Below are 19631 nucleotides of genomic sequence, written 5' to 3'. Positions count from 1 at the left end.
CTTGCAGCGCAAGGGAGGGGGCTGAAATGAACGTGAAAGGCCTCTGTCGTAGTTTGAGTGTAGTCCCAGAATCCTCTGCAGTTTCCTTTGTTGAGTGAAAAACCCTGTGGCAACGGCAATGACGAGATGGGTGACGACCAGATTGAGATGTTGGCGTGATTTTGGTCTGCGGCGTCTCCTCATTAGGTTGTCAGAAGACCGCACATGTACTACCACAGACGAAGACACCACTCAAGGGCCCTCTGTCTCTCTCGCTGCAGGTCGCACCATCATTTTGTCCACACACCACATGGACGAGGCGGACATCTTGGGCGATCGCATCGCCATCATCTCCCAGGGAAAGATGCGCTGCTTCGGCTCCTCGCTGTTCCTGAAGAAACGTTTCGGCAGCGGCTACTACCTCACCCTGGTCCGGGATGGGACTGAGAAGATGGCGGCTCAGCGCGGCGGCATCATACACCACGAGGCCAAAGAGGTACCGATAATGGATGCGATGTGTTCATGACCCCTGGGTTAACTTTACCTAACACCGCCGTGATTGGAAATAAATCGCTGTTTTTGGGATTCGCGTACAAAGAAAGGAACTTCAACGGCCTTTCTGCGGCCTCTTATTGAACATGGCTCCTTCTCTGTGCGCTCTTTCTCCCTCGCTGCCCTCCCCCCCTGTAATGATCTGTGTTTAGTCTCTCCCAGCATGAGAATTGGCAAACGCCTCGGTGCTGGATGATACTAATCGTCGCCGGGGAGAGGGGTGGTTCTCGCGTCTCCTCGCCAATGGTGCCTCGCGCACTTAGTTTTAATCAATAGGAGCAAATGAACAAGATGCACTGATGCCAGCAGGGCTAGAGCAATTACCATTAGTCTGCAGCCTCTTTGAGGCGAGCCGAGTCATTTGTTTCAAATAAATAAACATGCAAACACCTTTGTGGGCTAGGTAGAATAGAGCCCCCCCCCCCCCTTTTTTTCTTGAGGACAGGTTTGTAATTCCATGGAATCATTTGTAATTACACAGCCAATGCAGCTCTGATGAAAGCGCCGGACAAAGCGTGATTGTCCTGCCCTCATTTAGCGTGATTAAACTCCATTTAATGATTGTCATGAAGTTCTCACAGTGAGTGAGGTTTATTCAACCTTTGTTGGAATTAAAATCTAATTCTCCTTTGGCTGTATTGTCTTGGACTGAAAAGATTGTTGCATTACCGGCTGACCACAATGTCTCGCGCTTCTATTTTTTTTTTTGCGGGGGGGGGGGGGGGGGGGCAATTAAATGAGAACCCACCAACGGCTTCCATTGTAACATTGACACAAAAATGGAGTTGTCTAGGGAAGCACTGCTCATCATTCTCAGTGGTGGCGGATGACAAGTCTCTCGTAATCCAATTCTCGCTGACAGGAGAGAGACTTTTCTCCGAGGAGCAGCAGCCCGGATGACGGCATCGGCAGCCAGAGCTGGAACAACACGGAGCCCTCAGGTAGAAACCGCCTCCCAATGTTCACGATCAGCGCCTACGTCCGCCTGTGAATCTACGCTTCAGCTAAATGTTACGCAGTCGGCTCAACACACATTCCAAGGAAAAACTGTGGGGTCATTTGCTCAAAGATGTCATGTCATTGTTTACTGTATCTCCTGATTAATGCACTGTGGGAACGACACAAAAAGTCTGGGGATGAGTTTTGAAACAGGGAAACAATAACCATGAAAGTTGTAGTCGTTTTGTGATCTGAGGGGCCGTTAGGTCATTGATTTCTATTTCTCCTTTCATTATCCAACCAGCCAACACAGGAGTAGTAAAGTAGCCGCTGCCTTTTAGATTGTTGTTGAAACGTTGTGCTGCTGGTTCGAGGGCACTTATACGTCCCAGTAAAACGCTCGGCACAAATGGGAAGGAAAGAGTTTTAGTGATGGGGAAGGAGTTGGGAGAGTTTTGTGAGTGCAGTAGTATTTGATCCATTTTAAAGATGGTGGTTAAAGTTGGCCAACTTAGCAAAAAATAGACGATGTATTACAGTTGTGTTTAAAACCTGTTTGCACTGTCCCAAGTGGCCTGGAAAAAAATATATAATCGCAGGGTTTGATTGATTCCTCCTTTCAAATTTCTTTAGAATTTTAATACAAAACACTTTTTCTTGTGTTTTTATAGTAATGTCTGCGGGTAAATTGAAGGAAAATAAAGCTGGAAAAAGGATTTTGCAAATCATTTCAAATCAGTTACTAGACAGATAAACAGCACAAGCTGACGCTGGTAATTTTACTTTGGTTTGATCATTTCAGCCACGATGAGTAAACGAGCACAAAACATGATCAGATGAAACATTTTAGGCAGGAACTATTCTATTTTGGATGGAAAATGAACGACTGAATCCCAACTTCAGCATGATTATACGGTAGACTATGTGATAGAAAGTGCCATAAAAATAATCGTATTCCCACAACTGACAGCACATTTCTTTTCATGACAGCGCACACACCGGTAAACAGACAGAAACACACACTCATTTCCGCTCGAAATGATTCAGTCTGACGCGTGAGGCCGATCCATTTACCTCTTCATAAAGCATCAAGCCGCTGGATGTTAAGCTGCAGTAATTATGTATGAGAGGTTCTGGATCGATAATGGATGCGATGTGTTCTGCAACACTGTCCTGATTGATTCTCACTGAGACCCGGCTTCGGGAATGGATGAGACAGGAGAATTATGTCCACTAATCTGTTTCAGCACGTTTTAAAGGTCCCAGCATCAGGTGCCGTCCGGATCTCCACACAATACACGCCCCGTACACGATATTTTGGTTCCTTATTCTTTTTTTTACACTGCTTTAACTCGACCCTACGTCTCCCTTCCATACGTCTGACCAACTACTTCACAGAGAAGAAAGAGAGGGATTAAAGGATGCAGAGGGATATCTGTTGTTTGTGTGTGTGTGTGTGTGTGTGTGTGTGCGATTTTTACATCCTTTTGGTGTTTTGTTCAGTGTGTAACATCACGGCTCTTTTTTTTCCAGCTGACTTGGCGGCTCTAGACCAAATCGTGCGGCGCCACGTCCCCGGGGCGGTCTTCTTGGAGAGCGTCGGCCAGGAGATCACCTACATACTGCCTTACGGCGGAGCCAGAGACGGGACCTTCGCCCTGCTGTTCCAAGGGCTCGACCTGGCCATGGCGGACCTTGGCCTGACGAGCTACGGCATCTCTGACACCACGCTGGAGGAGGTAAGCCTAAGCGTGCGATTGACAACCTCGCTGCGGGCACACAATGCGTGCGCGGATCGCACGCACAGCAGCAGGAAAGCTCATACGCTGACGTCCTGGCCGTGTTTTTTTCTTAATCTATTATTGACTTTCCGTCACATCTCCTCCTCCTTCCCCACCCCGCCCCCCCACCAAAATGTTGACGGGCAGTTTTCAAATGCCGTCACGCAGAAGAACGAGCGACTAAGGAACGAGCAGCTTTCGGTCAGAAATGCTGATGAAATTCTTTGGTCATAAAATGAAGCGAAAATACAGGTGAAGGATTTACTCTATTCCAAATCATTAATACCCCAGATGAGGACCCTGATGCAAGTCAACAGTCAAGTCCACTTGTCGCTTCACATTTGAATCACTCATGTGTGATGCATTATAATTCGTTGAATTCAGAAACGGGAAGAAGACTCCGGTTGTTGCGCTGGTTTGCATTAGCTGCCGCTGTTCAGCATCCAGCAGTAAAGGGAAGTGCAATCATTTTAATTCAGGCCTGCTTAGGATGTAGGTGCCGAAGCCCCGCCCTCGCTTCTGCACAGGACAACGTGTGCTTGTTTCTTACAGTCTCTACACGCGTGGTATTATTTTTTCTTAATACTCTTGTATTTGGCCCTTTGTGTGAGTCAGGCATGAGTGAGACATTCAAGGCCTGCAGGCAATCCCCCAAAAAATCCTTTTGCATTTCAAAGATTTAGACACAACAAGGTTATTTCATCCATCCATGTTTTCTTTGAAGTCCAACCACACTGCAATTGAAATATTCAGTGAATTTCAATTCAAAGCACTAGTAAATAAGGGCTGATAAATGGGATGTTTCATCAATGTTGGCCATATAATACAATTTGCCCTGATTATTGTTATAAATAAAGGACTCTGACTGTTTCATGATGTCAGTAGTTAGATTTGATGTTTTTGACTGATGTGACTGACCACATAAAATCACATTCGGTACAAATGTAGGCTTTGCCAGGTTTGACTTTTTAGAGGGCAGACGCCCGAAACGGGGCTTTAACAACGCACAGCAGATAATAACCGAAGGTCAATTGGACATTTTTCTCAAATATGGAGATATATTTATTTTTGATACATGCCTTGAATTAATAAATAATATCAAAGAGGGCACTTCTCCGAGAGAAGCCTATGAGCGAGTGCTCCAGCAAAGGTTAGGGGCTCCGTGGATGCACAAACCAGATCTTATTCTGAGCAGGAACTTAATATTGTGTTACACTGTGTGTCATCCGTGTTTAACCATTGTTTGCTTGTTCAATACATTTTGTTTAAGTGTAAGAAAGAGCAAGTGTATTGATAGGTAATTTGTTCATGTCACAGATATTCCTCAAAGTGGCTGAAGATAGTGGAGTGGATGCAGAAATACCAAGTAAGGTGACAATATGTTTGCATGCCATCACATGTTGGGGCGAGGAGCAGTGTAATGTAAAACGGATGAAGCTCAAAAACAAGCCCTGTTCAAATGTATAACCGTTTAGAACTTTTTTTTTGTTATGTCATGTGAAAATACAACACCTTGAGCCTTCGACATGTTCTTGATGATTCTCCTCCAACTTCTGAGCCCGATTTCACTCCACACTGCAGTTGCACCACCCCAATAGAACCAACACAACATTTAAAAAAAGCAGTTCATATAGTAAAGGCAACTGTCTGATTCACAGTGAATCTCATATTATTGTGGAAATAAAAAGGAGGTGAGTGGCAGCTTTTGTGGCCATGTTTGCAGATAATAGAGATGCTCGTCTTACCCCTGTGCAATTAAATTGTTTTCATACTTAAATCCAAATAATATTGTGTTTACCGATCACTTCTCGTTTTCCCATCGATCCATCTCAGTGAATAAATATTCCATCCGGCAGAAAGCAGCCTCCCATTTCAGTTTAATTTCCTCACGTTCCTAAAAACACACGTTTTTTTTTTTGCTTTCATAAGTGAGCGATAAGGCAATACTACGGGGCAGGTAGCTTTTCTTATTGTTATTTATAACCCTAAATTGGGTCAGGCCAAAACAACATATCTTATTTGTATTCCCCCAGCAACAAAGGAGCCGTTGGTGAGAGACTGCAAAAGAGGCTCCGGTACATCCAAGCGGAACAGCATCGCCAGCGTCCACATGAAAACCGAGCAAGTCTCCGGACTGAGTGGCAAGTCTCCTCAACTTTGTCCTGCGGTTATTTGTTTTCACGAAGGAATCTCTGTGAAATGCTTGCAAATTTACTCGCAGCAAAAGGTGGACCAAAGCAAATATTCTGGGTGCTATTTCAAAATGAACTGTAATTCCTGCTTTCTGTATCTCATGCAGACTTAAAGGAGAAATTCACAAGTAAAGTTGAAGGTAGGTTCTGTACTTTGTCCTTTCTACAGACAATCTTAGTTGTATATTTTAGAAAAGGTTTTTTTTTTCCATCCGTCTTTAATTTCTCAGTTAACAACTTCAACTGAGTTTCACTTCAATTTGACCTCATCTAAGTGGAAATAAACAAGAGTTCTGTCTCCACAGAAACATTATTTCCTTCCAATCCATTCAATTTGGCCCTAATGAACGAAATTCACTTGCATACAATGTCTTCGTGGTGAAAATAGTTTTCAATCAGAATAGGCTTTATTGGCAAGATAGTTCTCCTTTTCAGCAAAGATATTCTTGAAGCATGTGAGACATAAAACCCTCTACAAAGCCCTTGTTTATCACCTGTTCCCTCCTTAGTAATGCCCAATAACCATTTCCAAAACCATGATACATTAAAAAATAACTGCTTCACTGTAGTGCAGCTGGCAGGTTTAATACTTTAATTTATACTCCATGTGCCCATTAGAGTGCTTTCCAGGTATTTTACATATGCGTTGATGATGAATAACACGGTGGGGTTAACGTCCACTCCAGACTTAACGAGCAACGCCGTGGTCAGCGGGAAGGGATCCACGGTCATCGCCGGGTGGAAGCTCATCCGCAGGCAGTTCCTGGCGCTTTTCATCAAGCGCTTCCACCACGCCCGAAGGAGCCGCAAGGGACTCGTCGCCCAGGTAATGGCCTCAGTCTGTCATGTTGATGAATTGAAGGGTTACACAGGGAGGGTTGCATGGGAGGATCGAGGTAGGATCGCATGAAATACGTATGGCCTTTTGAAATCAGTTAATGACAAATATGATGGAGTAAGCTCATTTAAGGCCCTTAAGGAATAAGTCGTGGAATCCATCTCGATCTGCTCAATAGTTTGGGAATTTTAAGTTGCGTGATAATGCAATTCAACAGAGTAGTTCATAGTAAAGGAAAAAAGGTTTGACAAATCTGAAGAGCAACAACAAGAGTGATGCAAAATCACCAGTGAACTGCACGTACAATAATCATCATTTCTCCCAGAGGAAAACTTGAATGACTGCCGAGGCCGATAACGACATGAACAACGTGCCCATTGCTGTTGTAGAGGAGATTTCGCTCATTGGTTTCCATGAATCACTCCCTGTGAGCACAAAAAATGTCGATAGCTGGGGCCGTGCTTGTTTAATGCAAAGTAGGTTCAAGCCACAAGTGAGTCCTTGAAAGGTTTTTTTTTTTTTTCTTTTACTGGCTTCAGTCCGGGTAGCTTCTCGGGATCGCTGCGATTGTCCCCAGAAAGGCAAAGTGACACACATGATTTGTTTTCCCTTCATTTCACTGTGCGCTAATCATGTGCATTCGTTAGCTATGTATTGAATGTGATCGCATAACAATTACAGCGATGACAGACTGCTATTAGCCTATTAAGTGAATGTCTACATTAGTTTGCTCCTCATAAACATAATTTTCAAAAGTCCAAACCAATCAACGGGTTTAATTTAAAATAAGTCAAAGCCAATTTTGATATGCAGCAATTTCCAAGGGACTTAATAGATTTTTGTACCCAAGTTTTAAAAAGTGTATTCTGACTTGCGTCGTGTAGTTTGTCCGTGAATATCTCGTAATGCCATCAGTTATGACAGCTGCCATGATGCTGCCATCATAACCGAAAATAAAATAAAACGTGTGTGTGTGTGTGTGTGTTAGAGAGAGAGAGAGCCAGCGAGCCAAGTGGAGAGACAGCGATCACTGTTCCACCTTTCTGAGGTGTATGGGCTCTGCTTGTAATTTGCTGCAGTACCGATCCCCATTAGTCACTGTCAATCTGGGACGTCCCTCCTTAGTGTGGACGCAGAGCCCCGGTAGAGGGACAAGTGTGCGAGCGTGCATGCACAAAGGTGCCCATTGTCTGCAAGGGCCGCACATCCTGCCTCTCATGTCAACAGCAGATGTCAGCAGATATGATTGTGCGGCGAGGTAATCTCCTCAAATACAAGTGGTTAGGGGGATATGAAAGATATTATGGCAAGTAACACAAAAGCAGTGATTTATGGGCATGGAAGTTGGGGACATTGGAGCGCTGGCAAAGTCAGAATCAGGGAGAGGCGGTAAGTGGCTACGTTTGGGTGGATGAGTTGAAGGGTTCTGGTTTTTAGAGCTCAAACTGACCATTGCAACCTTTTCCAGATGCAGGAACCGAGCTGTCAGGCACCTGATGATTTCCATTGAGCTGTCATTAGTTTAAGTTGTTTGTATTATTCGTGTCTATGCTTAAAAATAACTTCACAGACTATTTATTATCTGTTGTCCGAGTAAAGAAAAGTCAACTCAATCTAATGGGAAATAAAACACATCTTATTGTGTTTTGGTTTGCAGGCAATACCGTCCTCCTCTCTAAATCCCCAATGACTTTGAGAACACGCACGCGCTGTTCAATAGAGTGCATTGGCTTTCTGAGAAAAATAAGCTTTTTGCAGATTTCTCTCAACGGCAGAACACCAGCTGTCACCTGCAATTACCTCTGAGGGAGGGAGAGAGAGAGAGAGAGAGCGCAACAGGAAAAGAATAGTTGTTTCTTTGGTCCGCCATTACACTTTTCCCTTTCTTTGCTGCTCTTTATCTCACTTCCAAGCACATTTCCATGGCCGTGGCCCCATGCAGTAAATTTAGGGTTTTCAATTGTAGCATCTTGAATTGGCCTGGCAAATTGCATGCCCTGCAATTAATCAAGTGTACGCAGGCCTCCCCCTGCCGCCTAGTGCGCTCCAACCGACAAGTGATTAAACATTAGAGATAGCTTGCATTTTTCCCACTGACCTTTTTGTCAGCTCCAACAATGAAATAAAAAGAGAATTACATGACGAAGAAAAGAGGATTGGATTGGGGGGGGAGGGGGGGGCAGCAGGGGGGAGAAGGGGCCAGTATGAGCTTGGAAGCTTCTGGTTAAGAAAGAGAGAAGAGAAGAAAAACGCCCTTAGAGAATGTTGAGAAACTAATTATATTCGAGTGGCCAGATGATGGTGGCGATGTTGGAAGTGTTTAATCAAACTCATAAAGCGTGCAGGAGAGCCCAAACAAGGGGGTGTCGAGCATATTAATGTGCGCCCATTATCGCAGCGGCCCGTGTTGTTGTGGATCGCATCAGTCATTTTGGAGCACGTAATGACAGAGAGAGGGGCCTCGGCTGGGGGGGGGAGGGGGGGGGGAATTGATCTCGCGTTGAATCTTGCGCTGTTGTTCCTCCAGTGTACAGATAAATATCTATATCATCAATGTAGGCATTTTCTTCTTTTGCTTTTATTAAGGAGGCCACCTTAAATGTTATCTCTGAGAATGGTGCAATTACAGAGGTCTTAAAGTTGGAAATAACTGTTCCCGCGTCGGAAATGACAGCACTTTACTGTGATTGTACACCAAATGTTGATGTTCCTTTGTTCATAGATGTAGCAAAGGCGTAGCACTGACATGGTTGCCCTCGTCCTAGGTGGTCCTGCCCGCGGTTTTCGTGTGCCTGTCTCTGATCTTCTCGCTCATCGTCCCGCCCTTCTCCGAATATCCAAGTCTGGAGCTGCAACCGTGGATGTATATGCCTCAGACCGACTTTTACAGGTAACGACTACATGCAACGGCATCGAATGAATTGGCAGGGCTTCTTCTTATCCTAGTCCATCATGTCACTCTGACCCAATCCAACAATGGGTTTGATTTAGTTGCATATTATCACCAAAATATCCAATACGTTTTTTTTTTTACTTTAATATTGCAGAATGCTGTAATACACCAAATAATAAAATGCCCAGATAAATTCTAATAGAAAAGGATGTATATTATTATCAGAGGCAGAACATGTGGAACCTTTAATGAGAGCGTCCTAGTTATTGTAGTTGTGCAAATACGCTGCAAGAAAGTTGAGTTTCGAAGACAAAGAATCAAAGGAGAAAGATGTCACTGTGGTGCTCGTGTTGTTTGATCACCATCAATCTGGACACTGTCCCCTCCTCGACGGCAGCTTGCTAATCTCGTCATTGAGAACACACGCACTTGGTGACAAGGCCCGTCCTTGGTGGACTTCAAAACCAGCTGAATGCAAAGTTGAGTTATTGTAGGGAGGATGAGGGGTAAACTGTTTTTAAAAAAAAGTGCAATATTGTGCTTTTCTTATTTCACTGTCTTTTATCTTTGCTGAGGACGAAAAACTTAATCTTCTAAATTTTAACACAATGCACAAAGGGAGACGTGGGAATAAAATCCTTGCTCACAAGCACCAGTTTCAAAGTACCTGAGTTGCTTAATTAGTGACATAGCCTCTTGTGGCTGGACCTGAACTACTTATTTAGCCTACTTGGGAATTCCTTGGGATGGTCCTTGCATGATACATTGCAAAACTGGAGTGTATTTTTTCTGACATTCCCTCAGGCCAATTGGTAAACATTGTCTTTTCTCTTAAGGGACTTTAAACATCCTGCCTGATGATGACAGCATGATAAAAAGTGGTGTGCCTTTTCATCTCAGCAGTGAATTCAGAGGAGAATTGCAGCATTAAACACGTCATGCATACAAATGCTCCATTTTAGTTGAGGGTGATTGATCTAATTTAGAGGTTGAAGCTAACACATCTATACAACTATGGTAAATGTACAACTGAGGCAGTAATGTTTATTAGTTGCCCTCTATTTGTAGTTGGAAATGGAAGAAATGAGATATCAGAATATTTACACTTTGGTTTATTCAAAAGAAGTTAATATAATGTTGCCTTCATTTGACTTTCTTTTAATGTTGTCTCAGTTCTTTCTTCTGCGACTACATGAACTAACTATTCATTAGTTCCACTGTTTCTGTGTATATGCAAATGTCTGCATTTTGGAACTGTCCAGTAGTTTTATTATCTCAAATAACGTGGTAACCCAGCCATGGTTAATGGTAAAACAGATGGCTGCACATAATCCATTTTTACAATCAGGCCCCTTCAATTGCGCTCATTGGTGGCCCACGGAAGTGACCGCGGGACCTTCACGGAGACGCCTCTAAGTGAGACGGCGAGCGTGGCATTAATCCAAATGGCCCGGCTGGACTGTGACCACATCGGGCAGAAGCCCGTCCCAATGGTCTTTTTGGAGACCCTGTGCTTTAACTCCCACGCTACCTTTAAGATAAAGGGCAGAATGTGTGTTGTTAGCAATGAGAATGACATTGGAAAGGGGAATATTGTGTAAACTTGAGACGCAGGGCGTAGATATGCACAGGACACTGAGGCGATAACGAAAGGCTGCAAAGAGCCCGTGCTTCACTCAGAATGCCGAGGAGGCTCACATCCCAACGTGCTTGCGCGCTCATGAGGACACAGACCATGGAGGAAGAGAGAACAAATCACTGAGCTGCCCGATGGTGTTTTGACTTTTGGCCAAAAGAAACGAGCTGGAAAAACTCAAAAGACTGCTCCCGCTCTTGATGGAGATAGCCCCAGTAGCCTGCTGCAGTTTTTACTTGAAATGCACCACATCGGATTCCCAGATGCACGCCATTTCCTTCCAGGCCTTCTCCAATGTCAAGATACGTTTAAGATTAATGAGCATTTAAACTCCTGTGCTCTGCCAACGTGGAAGACTGATTAGATGAGTTGTAAAATGTTAATCGATTGCGAACCACACCTCTTAAAATCCTAACCAAGTGTGATGGAAGACATTACCCCTTGGAAAACCCTAGCTAATAGTGACAACGCATTTTCTCTCATACAGGAGTACAGAAATACTGCCCCACTTAACTGAAATAATCCTTGTTGTCAACTGGGAAAGAAGTTAAACCCGCGGTAGAGGTGCAGAGTCGGAATGCCTCACTGTTCTGGGAACTCGACTCTTATTGACTATTGGCGGTCTTCACCACAGAACCTTGAAGATGCAAATACCATTGGGTGATGGTTCACTGACCATGACCACCAAGACCAATGTGGATGGTTACATTTGGGATTATATGGGTAACTCCACTTAAAATCAGACTTAGAGGTTGTCCTGCTCAAGCAATCAATGCTGCAGTACGTTTAATAAGATACACCTAGTGTCACTTCACCTTTTTAGGGTTTCACTGATGGTCTAGGATTTAAAAAGTGTTGTGCACCTCCTATCAGAGATGATACTGAATGCCGTGCAGCACACGGAAATGGTTGCATTTGTATTGATAATGTCCCTCAATATTTTTACAGCAATGATGGGCCAGACATCGTTGAGGTGTCTAAGGTGGTGGAGACCTTGGTGAACAAGCCTGGCTTTGGGACTCGCTGCATGAATGGAAACCCAATACCGTAAGTATGACGTAAGAATGGCGTCGGTGCACGCGTGTGCAGTCATGCCAAATGTCTCGGGCCTCCATCAGGAAACGGTGCAGAAATAGAACAAGTTGTAAAAAAAAAAAAAAAAAGCAGAGTATCTCAGAGGAATACTCACGCACAATCATTTTACAGACTCTTCTAAGAATCCACTCCATTAATAAATCATTAGCTTTTCTCACACTGTCCGGTTCATCCGGACCAGAATAAGTTGAATATCTTTTTAAACCTAAAAGCCCCATAGAATACAGTATTAACTTGGGGCCCACACAGTTCACAGGAGCCTGTGCAGCCTACTCACAATGAAGTTCTTCAAACAGAAACCACACATTTTAAAATATTTTTCTTGTGACTCATGTACAAGTATGCCCGCCAATCCAATGGCATACGAGAGAATACAATACCTTCGCTGATTATGAAGCGGTTTTCTTTTTTCCGTCCCACACAGCCGTTACAATTGTGAATAAGATAAGAAAGCATATTGTGTATCAGCAGATGTGTTACGCATTATTTCCATTTAAGCACGCTCGCCCTCTTCCATCGTCTGCTCTTAGGAAGTTGCCATGTTCTTTGAGTGGCTCTGATTGGTTCACTCCCGCCGTTGATCAGTCCGTCGCTGACGTCTTCATCAACGGGAATTGGAGCATGTCTAACCCCTCCCCCCCGTGTCAGTGCAGCACCCCTGCACGGACCATCATGTTACCCGACTGTCCACGTGCTGCAGGAGGGCTCCCTCCACCTCAGGCAAGTCTCTTAAGCATTAGCATTTTAGCATCATAGATTTGTTGCCCTGCAGCAGTCAGTGTGAGAGTCTCCTTCTGAGGTTCCTTGAGAAAAACACCTGATCCAGGGCCACTGCTCTTGACTGTGCGCCCTGTGCGTGTGTGTGTGTGTGTGTGTGTGTATGTCACAGTGTTATATACTGCAGCCCACTTGCAGAGTGGGATAGTGTAAAAAAAATAAATCAATGACACAACAGTACAATAAAAAATGCTTATCATGGAAGCTTTTGGCTTGCCGTCTAAAAGTCCCAGTCAGCATCCTTTTGATTTAAAAATGTAAAGGTACTTACTAACAAGGAATTCGCATTGCATTGCAAAATGTAAATCAGTCTTTTGTGCCGCTTACCTTTTCTGAGCTAGCGCGCATGCATGAAAGCAGGGCCAGAATACGTTCCAAGGAAAACACAGTGAATTGGACATTACCAGGGATTCAGCCAGTTGCCCATACCTGCAGAAAATTCAGTTGAAATAGATGCTTAGTTTTTCCTACTCTGGTACTCACCTTTTAGGATTCAAGTCCTTGCATAACTCAAATTATGATTTTTTTTGGGGGGGGGGCTTGTGTGTCTCAAACTGAAGAAATCAATACCATACCATCTTTTATAGGCCATTACTTGAACAGTATGTACTTGGCAAAATGCAGCCACCTGCTGACTCAACCAATCAAGTTACAGAGAGAGAGAGAGAGAGACGGGGAGAAAGTAGGTGATTTGAGACAAAATGCTTTGCGCTGTTGTCTCACAATGATAATGAGAAATCTAAGCTTGAGAATATGAGGAGAATTTTCCACCTCCACCCAAAGTCATTTCGTTAGAAATGGCTATATGTCTGCATTATAAGAGATTTGAATTTCAATGTCTCCGTCCAAACCCCACCTACGTCTGCCAGTATTTTCTTCGTCATGGAAACATTTTAGCATTGGTTTGCCGTCTTTGTACCCTGATGAAGAGAGGAAAGCAACGGGGGAGTTCTGCCATCCGATCAGGGTTTGGATTTTCTGCCAGAAACCTATTGGGCCCTACCTGTAATTTGTTGAAATTCCCCTGTGCTTGAATGAAGCATATAACAGTTTTGCATTTGGCTAGAGGAGGTGCATGTTGGAGATTAAATCACATGTTTTTACTGCAATGAAAATACTTATTTTATAAAATACGGTACTAGTTTGAAGCTCATCATTCATAACGTCAACACTCAAATTACAACTTTAACAACTGCAGCAGTGGCCAAAAACATGCAGGTTTATTCAAGGTAAACTGGATTTTTTTTTTATACTTTGAGATTTCGCTAAAAAACAGCCTTATATTTACACAATAGCTAATTCTCAATATAGTACTCGAGACTTTTCATGAGAACTAGCAGGCAGCGGCAGTCCATAGACAGTATGCACGCTGAAAGCTTTTTGGTTATTTCAAGAGCTTTCAATCCCATTTAAAAAAAAAGTGGGGGCAATAACTCAAAGACTGGTCTTAGACGGCCTCTGTGTAATTGTTGTGCATGTGACAGTGAATAAGTTGAAAAGTGTGGGCCTCAGCTCGGTTCAGTATGATCGGATTGCCGATGTGGGTCTCTACAGCTTGCGCTTGTCATCGGAGTATATTCACTCAGTTGAAAACGTGTCTCTCGAGTGCAGATCAAGAGCAGAGACACCTTTCAATGCTTCCCACTCACACTTAACCTGAACACAGTTTAATTTGCTCTGCTCAAATTTCTTACAAAGAAGCTCTAGTGTGTATCGTTGTTCTTGTCATTGAGCTACATCATCCAGTAAAAGCAGAAAAAAAATATTTTTAGGCATATTATAAAAGTTTAATCAGCAAAGCAATGTTGTTATGTAGCAAAGTACCTTCGTGTCTGTTGTTGAGTGAAGGGAGCGAGTGTAAAGAAGGATTCTGGCTCAGTTAAGAAAAGACTGACAGGAAATCAGAGATGTGCCCAAAACGGTTTTGTCTCATGGTATTCACGGCGTCCCCACCGAGACGACACAGGGAGAGGCAGGACATAGAAGGACACGGTTTGAAACCGCTGCGCTCATCTCAGTCCTTTATTTTCCTTCCAACCCCACAATACCTCCTCTATGCAATAACCCGCACTATGTAATGTGCCGTTTCACACCCTCCACGGATCTGAAATGGCTCGTTGAACTCGCATGAGTCTTCCTGTGTGCTCCTTCCTGCGACAAGGCCATCCAGGGCCACTTTAAAGGAGCAATTGTCTAGGAATCGTGTTACGGGATGATTGTTGAGACAGCCAAACAAGAGACGTGCCCTTTGTGTAACCTTTTTCTCTATTCCCTGACGGTTTGTTCCGAGCTTATGACAGCACTGTCAGGGAAACCCTCATTTGTTGGGCTGATATTTGTATCTTTGTGTCATTCTTTATCGTGCTAAGCCATCAAGGTTTCTTTTTCTAACCCGCTCTATTTTATTCTGCTTTCTTCCTCCTCTCCACCTGCTTCTCCCGTTTTAAAACGACCTCACTCATTCTCTCATTTAAGCGTTTCTCCGCCTCAATCAATTCCTGTTATTCTATGATTTGTCACTACTTTGCTGGATTTGTGCTTTATAGTGTCATTTTGTATGTGGCTGGCACTTTTAGTACACTTAGCCTCAATAAAAACGACCATTTACAAAGGCCAGTTCTTGTCTCCATCTTGTTACATTCGCTTGCATCATATCTCTTTTATTTACAACATCCCATCCGGATCCTGTAAAAGGATGTTAAATGGACTCTCATCTTTGCAAGGAAATAACCTTGAGGGACATTATGACTCATAATGATGCAACAAGATTATTGCCAGCCATCTCCCGTTGTTTTTTTTGGGGGGGGGGGGCTTGTGTCTCTCAAACTGAAGAAATCAATACCATACATTGTGGATGCGTTGATTTGTCTCTGTACCGCAGAAAGCCAGCACTCTTTGCAGCCTCTTATTTCTTCATCTAAAATCTTGAAGGATTTACACCACCGGGGTAGTTTTTGAATATACATGGTAAAATCATACAGAGTGATAATGAGGGGAAATGATTTCTGGTGGTCAGACCCCAGCACGTTAGTCCAGTTCAGTGTGTAACTGTACGCCCTCCACACTTCGTCCAACTTTGCCTCCCTGCTGTTAACTGCAACCCACCAGCGGGCCATAACCCACAGTTTACAGTTTGTAATGAAGTGTGAGGTCGTGGGATAGAAAGTTTAGTGTGCCTGTCATGCTCAGATATACAGCACCAACTCTGAAGAGAATATCATTTCCGCGGAGAACCGTTGCTTTGCGAGGTAGAATAAATATTGTGACGGACGTTAATATATGATGGTAAAGAGCCGCTCGGTATAAATACGCAATATGAGAGCACGTCTTGTGTGTGGGAACATGCGCAATTACCACCATTGCTGCTTTGCCTACCTGTAGACGAGTCCATAGCACGGGGACGAGCATTAGATAGAAATCCAAGGCAGAGACCACCCGTGGAAGCTGAGCACATTGCGAGGAAGAACTCCCTTTGACCTGAAAGCTTCTCCTGCTGAATAAATCATCGCAATGTGTACCAGCTTCACACTTTACTTTTTTTTTTTTTTTTCTTTTATCCATCCCATCCTTTCGAATATGCCCATGAGAAACTAGAGAAACGACGAGATAGGGATAAAACATGGACGTGTATCCGCGGGAGGGCGTGTGGAATCATTGTTTCCATAGAAATGGCAGGCAACAGTGAGCCCATTATCAATTCTGAGGTATTGACTCTCGTTCACTGGTGATATTTAACCTTCATAGATGAATGGGCCGTCATGTGGGCAGAGGAATTGATAAAGCCGCCACGTTCACAGAATTACGATTGATGTACTTATCATATGGAGACCCGGCCTAACTAGAGCTTGCTTGCAAATTACTCTCCCTGGTCTCATCAATCAGTGTATTGAAGTTGGGCATCGGATGATCATTTGTGTGCGGCGAAAATAGAACTTGTATATTGGAAATGAAAACACCATTATCTATTTTAGTTTGTCAGTTTAAGGGGGGGGGGGAGAAAAACTCCCCAAACAGTAAATCAGTCTTTTCAGCAGGACTATTTGTTGCACTCTTAGACAAATAACTGGATAATTGTACAATGCAGCACCATCTATGTTATCATCTTAAGTAAACATAAGATATCCGTGAAATGTCGAGTGCGAGGTTTTTTTTTTTTTCTCCAAACAAATCCAACCTGCCGCTGATGGGCTCCTCTCTTCGATCTGTCACTTTCACTGACAACCGCGCATCCGTTTCACTGTGAACCGACCTGCCCTGAGCCACCCTCTCAGATAGAAGGCAGCAGACGCTCAAACCCAAGCAGAAAAGGTCATTGAATTGTGAGGTGGGGGGTGGGGGGGGGCGGGGGAGGAGGGGGGGTGGCGAGGTCCCTTTGTTGCGACTAATCGGAGGAGAAAGGGCATGGATGAAAATCTGTCACCGGCGTATGATTGTGATTCAATCTCTCGTGTTGTGGGACGGAGCCGGGGCAGCGTTTCCTTTTTTTTTTTTTTTTCCTCCTGTGGTTGCTAAGTGCTGCGCTGTGGCCCGGCGAGAGGGCTTCCCACGCTACTCTCACCATCATCTAACGGCGGCGGCGCTGATGGTGATCACAGTGGACATAATCGCAACGCAATGAAAACACGGCTCCTGAAATACCTGTCACTTTCTATGGAAAAATCATGGTGTAAAGAAGTTATACAGTACATGTTAAAAATAGGTTGATCTGCTTCTGCCACATTTTTAAAAAAAAGTCATATGCTCACTCGAGTTTTACCTCAGTGGTTCAGCGTGATGTAAACAGTGCCCGAGATTAACGTGAACACGACGGAGTCTCTTATCTCTCTCGGCGCTGCGGTACGCCAGCTCGTTCGACAGATTTGATTACTCCCTGGTTTACATTTCCCTCGACCCTGTTTGCTTTCCCCGTGCCATCAAGCTACGAGTTGTGTTGTGGAGAACTGATGTCATGTGCGGAATGCCAAGCACTCTGAGGCGGTTTCCAGGTGATGAACAAGAGACGCACGACCCACGTGCCGCACAGTGACGTCTTCCCATTTCAGGACTACGGGGGGGGGGAGGTGGACCGCGGCCAAAATAATTAGACCCACACCGACTGTATGCTGCCGTATAACTCAATGCACACACAGCGGAATGTAAAAGCTCTTATTCTCGGGTTCTGTTTGTTTTGTTTGGTTCCTGTGGCTTTTTGAAAGGGGAGCATGTTTGTTCAGAGATAAGCCAAGGTGGATGCGCCGCTCGTCCTCCTTATCTCTGATTCATAAGCCAGATGCGTCCGCTTTCTCCTTCAGTTTGTTCTTTTCCTAGTGATTCCAGTCCTCCTCGTGTGCTTTTCTTTTCGATCCTCTGATGCTCATCCCCCACCAATTTTATCTTCCATTTCTTTCCAGATCGGCTCTCGCTCCGCTTTTCTTATTCATCCTATTTGTTTTTAATCTTGTTTCTAAACTTTCTTTATTTGTCTCCTCCTGGCTTCACTCCGGCGTATCCTCGCATCCTCTTTTTGCATTTATGCTGCTTCTATTTCCCCTGGCGCTGCCATGCCATGTGCTGTGCACTGGATGTTACACGTGGTGCATAATCGCTCTACGAGCAAAGGTAAAAAAAACACGTGTACCCAAAGCTTGCCCATCGAGCTGTTTTTACTGAGGCATAGATAAGCACGATGACTAGGGGGTACGCTGGTAAATTGCCTTGCAGTCGGGGGTCTCGATTCCTTTATCAAGGATCACTCGGCTAATTGGCATTGCGTTGACTCTGTAAATAAGCGACGCTGGAGCAGCTTGGCGTTGGCAGCGGCGCGCGCGTGCACTCGAAACCATCAGTCCACGCGCCGCGGAGCGCATTCGGGGTCGCGTGTCGCACCCTCCCTTAATTGGATGTTTGAATGTACCCATTTATCCGCAGAAGGGCATCTAATTAGGGTTCCCTCGACATTAGACAGAGCATCGGCCGGGGGTCTACATTTCAGGCAGGCCTCCTAAAAGCCGAGCATAATTGACTATTATGATGAGGAGAAGTTTCTTTTTCTTTCTTTTTTTTGTTTCGTATACCTGGAACCGATCTCACCTGCAGAAGTAATTTGTACATCTACAAGGTGAGTTTCCTTGGCGACGTAGCCCCTCTGTGGTTAGCCTGGCTGCACATGGTTCTACACCACTGCTGTAGTCAAGGGCTACAGTTGATGCAAAAGTTATATATATATAGTTCCATAAGTAAAATAGTGAGGTATCCAGTCCTTTTCTTCAGACTAGCTTTGCACATAAAACATTTCTAAAAAGGTTTTGAATCAAATTTGTGCAACTGGAGGCTGCTCTAAGCAACAGTTTGTAATAGTCTTGGATGATGTGACAATGTGTAATGCACAAAAAAAGCTCAAATCCACTGTACCCAGCACCATGAGTTAGTGTAGCACATGTAGCACTTAGGAGCCAGATACCTTTTCCTCAGTAGTTGACAGAAACCAAATGGAGGGTGAGGGTCACTATTACAAAGACAACAAATCGCAAACCAATAGCGTTCATTTATTTTTGTTCCAGCATTTGAACTCTTTTGTTTCTTTTTCCAACAGAGGATCCAGAACACAACAGAAACGTTGTTGGATCTCACTGGACGGAACGTTACGGACTTCTTGGTGAAGACCTTTGAACGCTCGGGCAAAACAAGGTAACCTGAGGTTGTGAATGTCAAGTTTTTATTTTGTTTTCTGGTTGTCTGTTCCCTTCCCTTTGCTTTTGGGTGGGCGAGATCGCCAAAAAAGAAGGCCGGTAATGAAAGGTATTGGGCAATGCTTGCTTTTGCAACCAATCTAGGGCACCTTTTAGCTATAGAGGGCGATTCGAGGAAGAGGGGGGCGTCATGAGTAATGTGAATGATTGAGATGAGGAAGGAAACCGCAAAAATTAACAGCCACGCGTTCAGGGACTATTTCCCCTCCTCCGCTACGCGT

The 19631-nt window shown here is 44.2% G+C and overlaps 1 protein-coding gene across 1 annotated transcript in view; it reads left to right on the top strand.

Moving 5' to 3' along the window:
- The window catches only part of LOC119222665 (phospholipid-transporting ATPase ABCA1-like), a 111427-nt gene that overhangs the window by 48306 nt on the left and 43490 nt on the right, over positions 1-19631 (top strand). Inside the window, exons 23-33 of the mRNA XM_037479473.2 lie at positions 261-475; positions 1394-1472; positions 3004-3209; positions 4569-4617; positions 5285-5392; positions 5551-5583; positions 6130-6269; positions 9047-9171; positions 11759-11857; positions 12436-12625; positions 19254-19348. Of these exons, the coding sequence (XP_037335370.2) occupies positions 261-475; positions 1394-1472; positions 3004-3209; positions 4569-4617; positions 5285-5392; positions 5551-5583; positions 6130-6269; positions 9047-9171; positions 11759-11857; positions 12436-12625; positions 19254-19348 (1339 nt within the window). The remainder of the gene's footprint in view (positions 1-260; positions 476-1393; positions 1473-3003; positions 3210-4568; positions 4618-5284; positions 5393-5550; positions 5584-6129; positions 6270-9046; positions 9172-11758; positions 11858-12435; positions 12626-19253; positions 19349-19631) is intronic.

This window comes from Pungitius pungitius, chromosome 1, assembly GCF_949316345.1.
Source record: "Pungitius pungitius chromosome 1, fPunPun2.1, whole genome shotgun sequence".
Lineage (NCBI taxonomy): Eukaryota > Metazoa > Chordata > Actinopteri > Perciformes > Gasterosteidae > Pungitius > Pungitius pungitius.
This window is presented reverse-complemented; position numbering and strand designations above follow the sequence as displayed.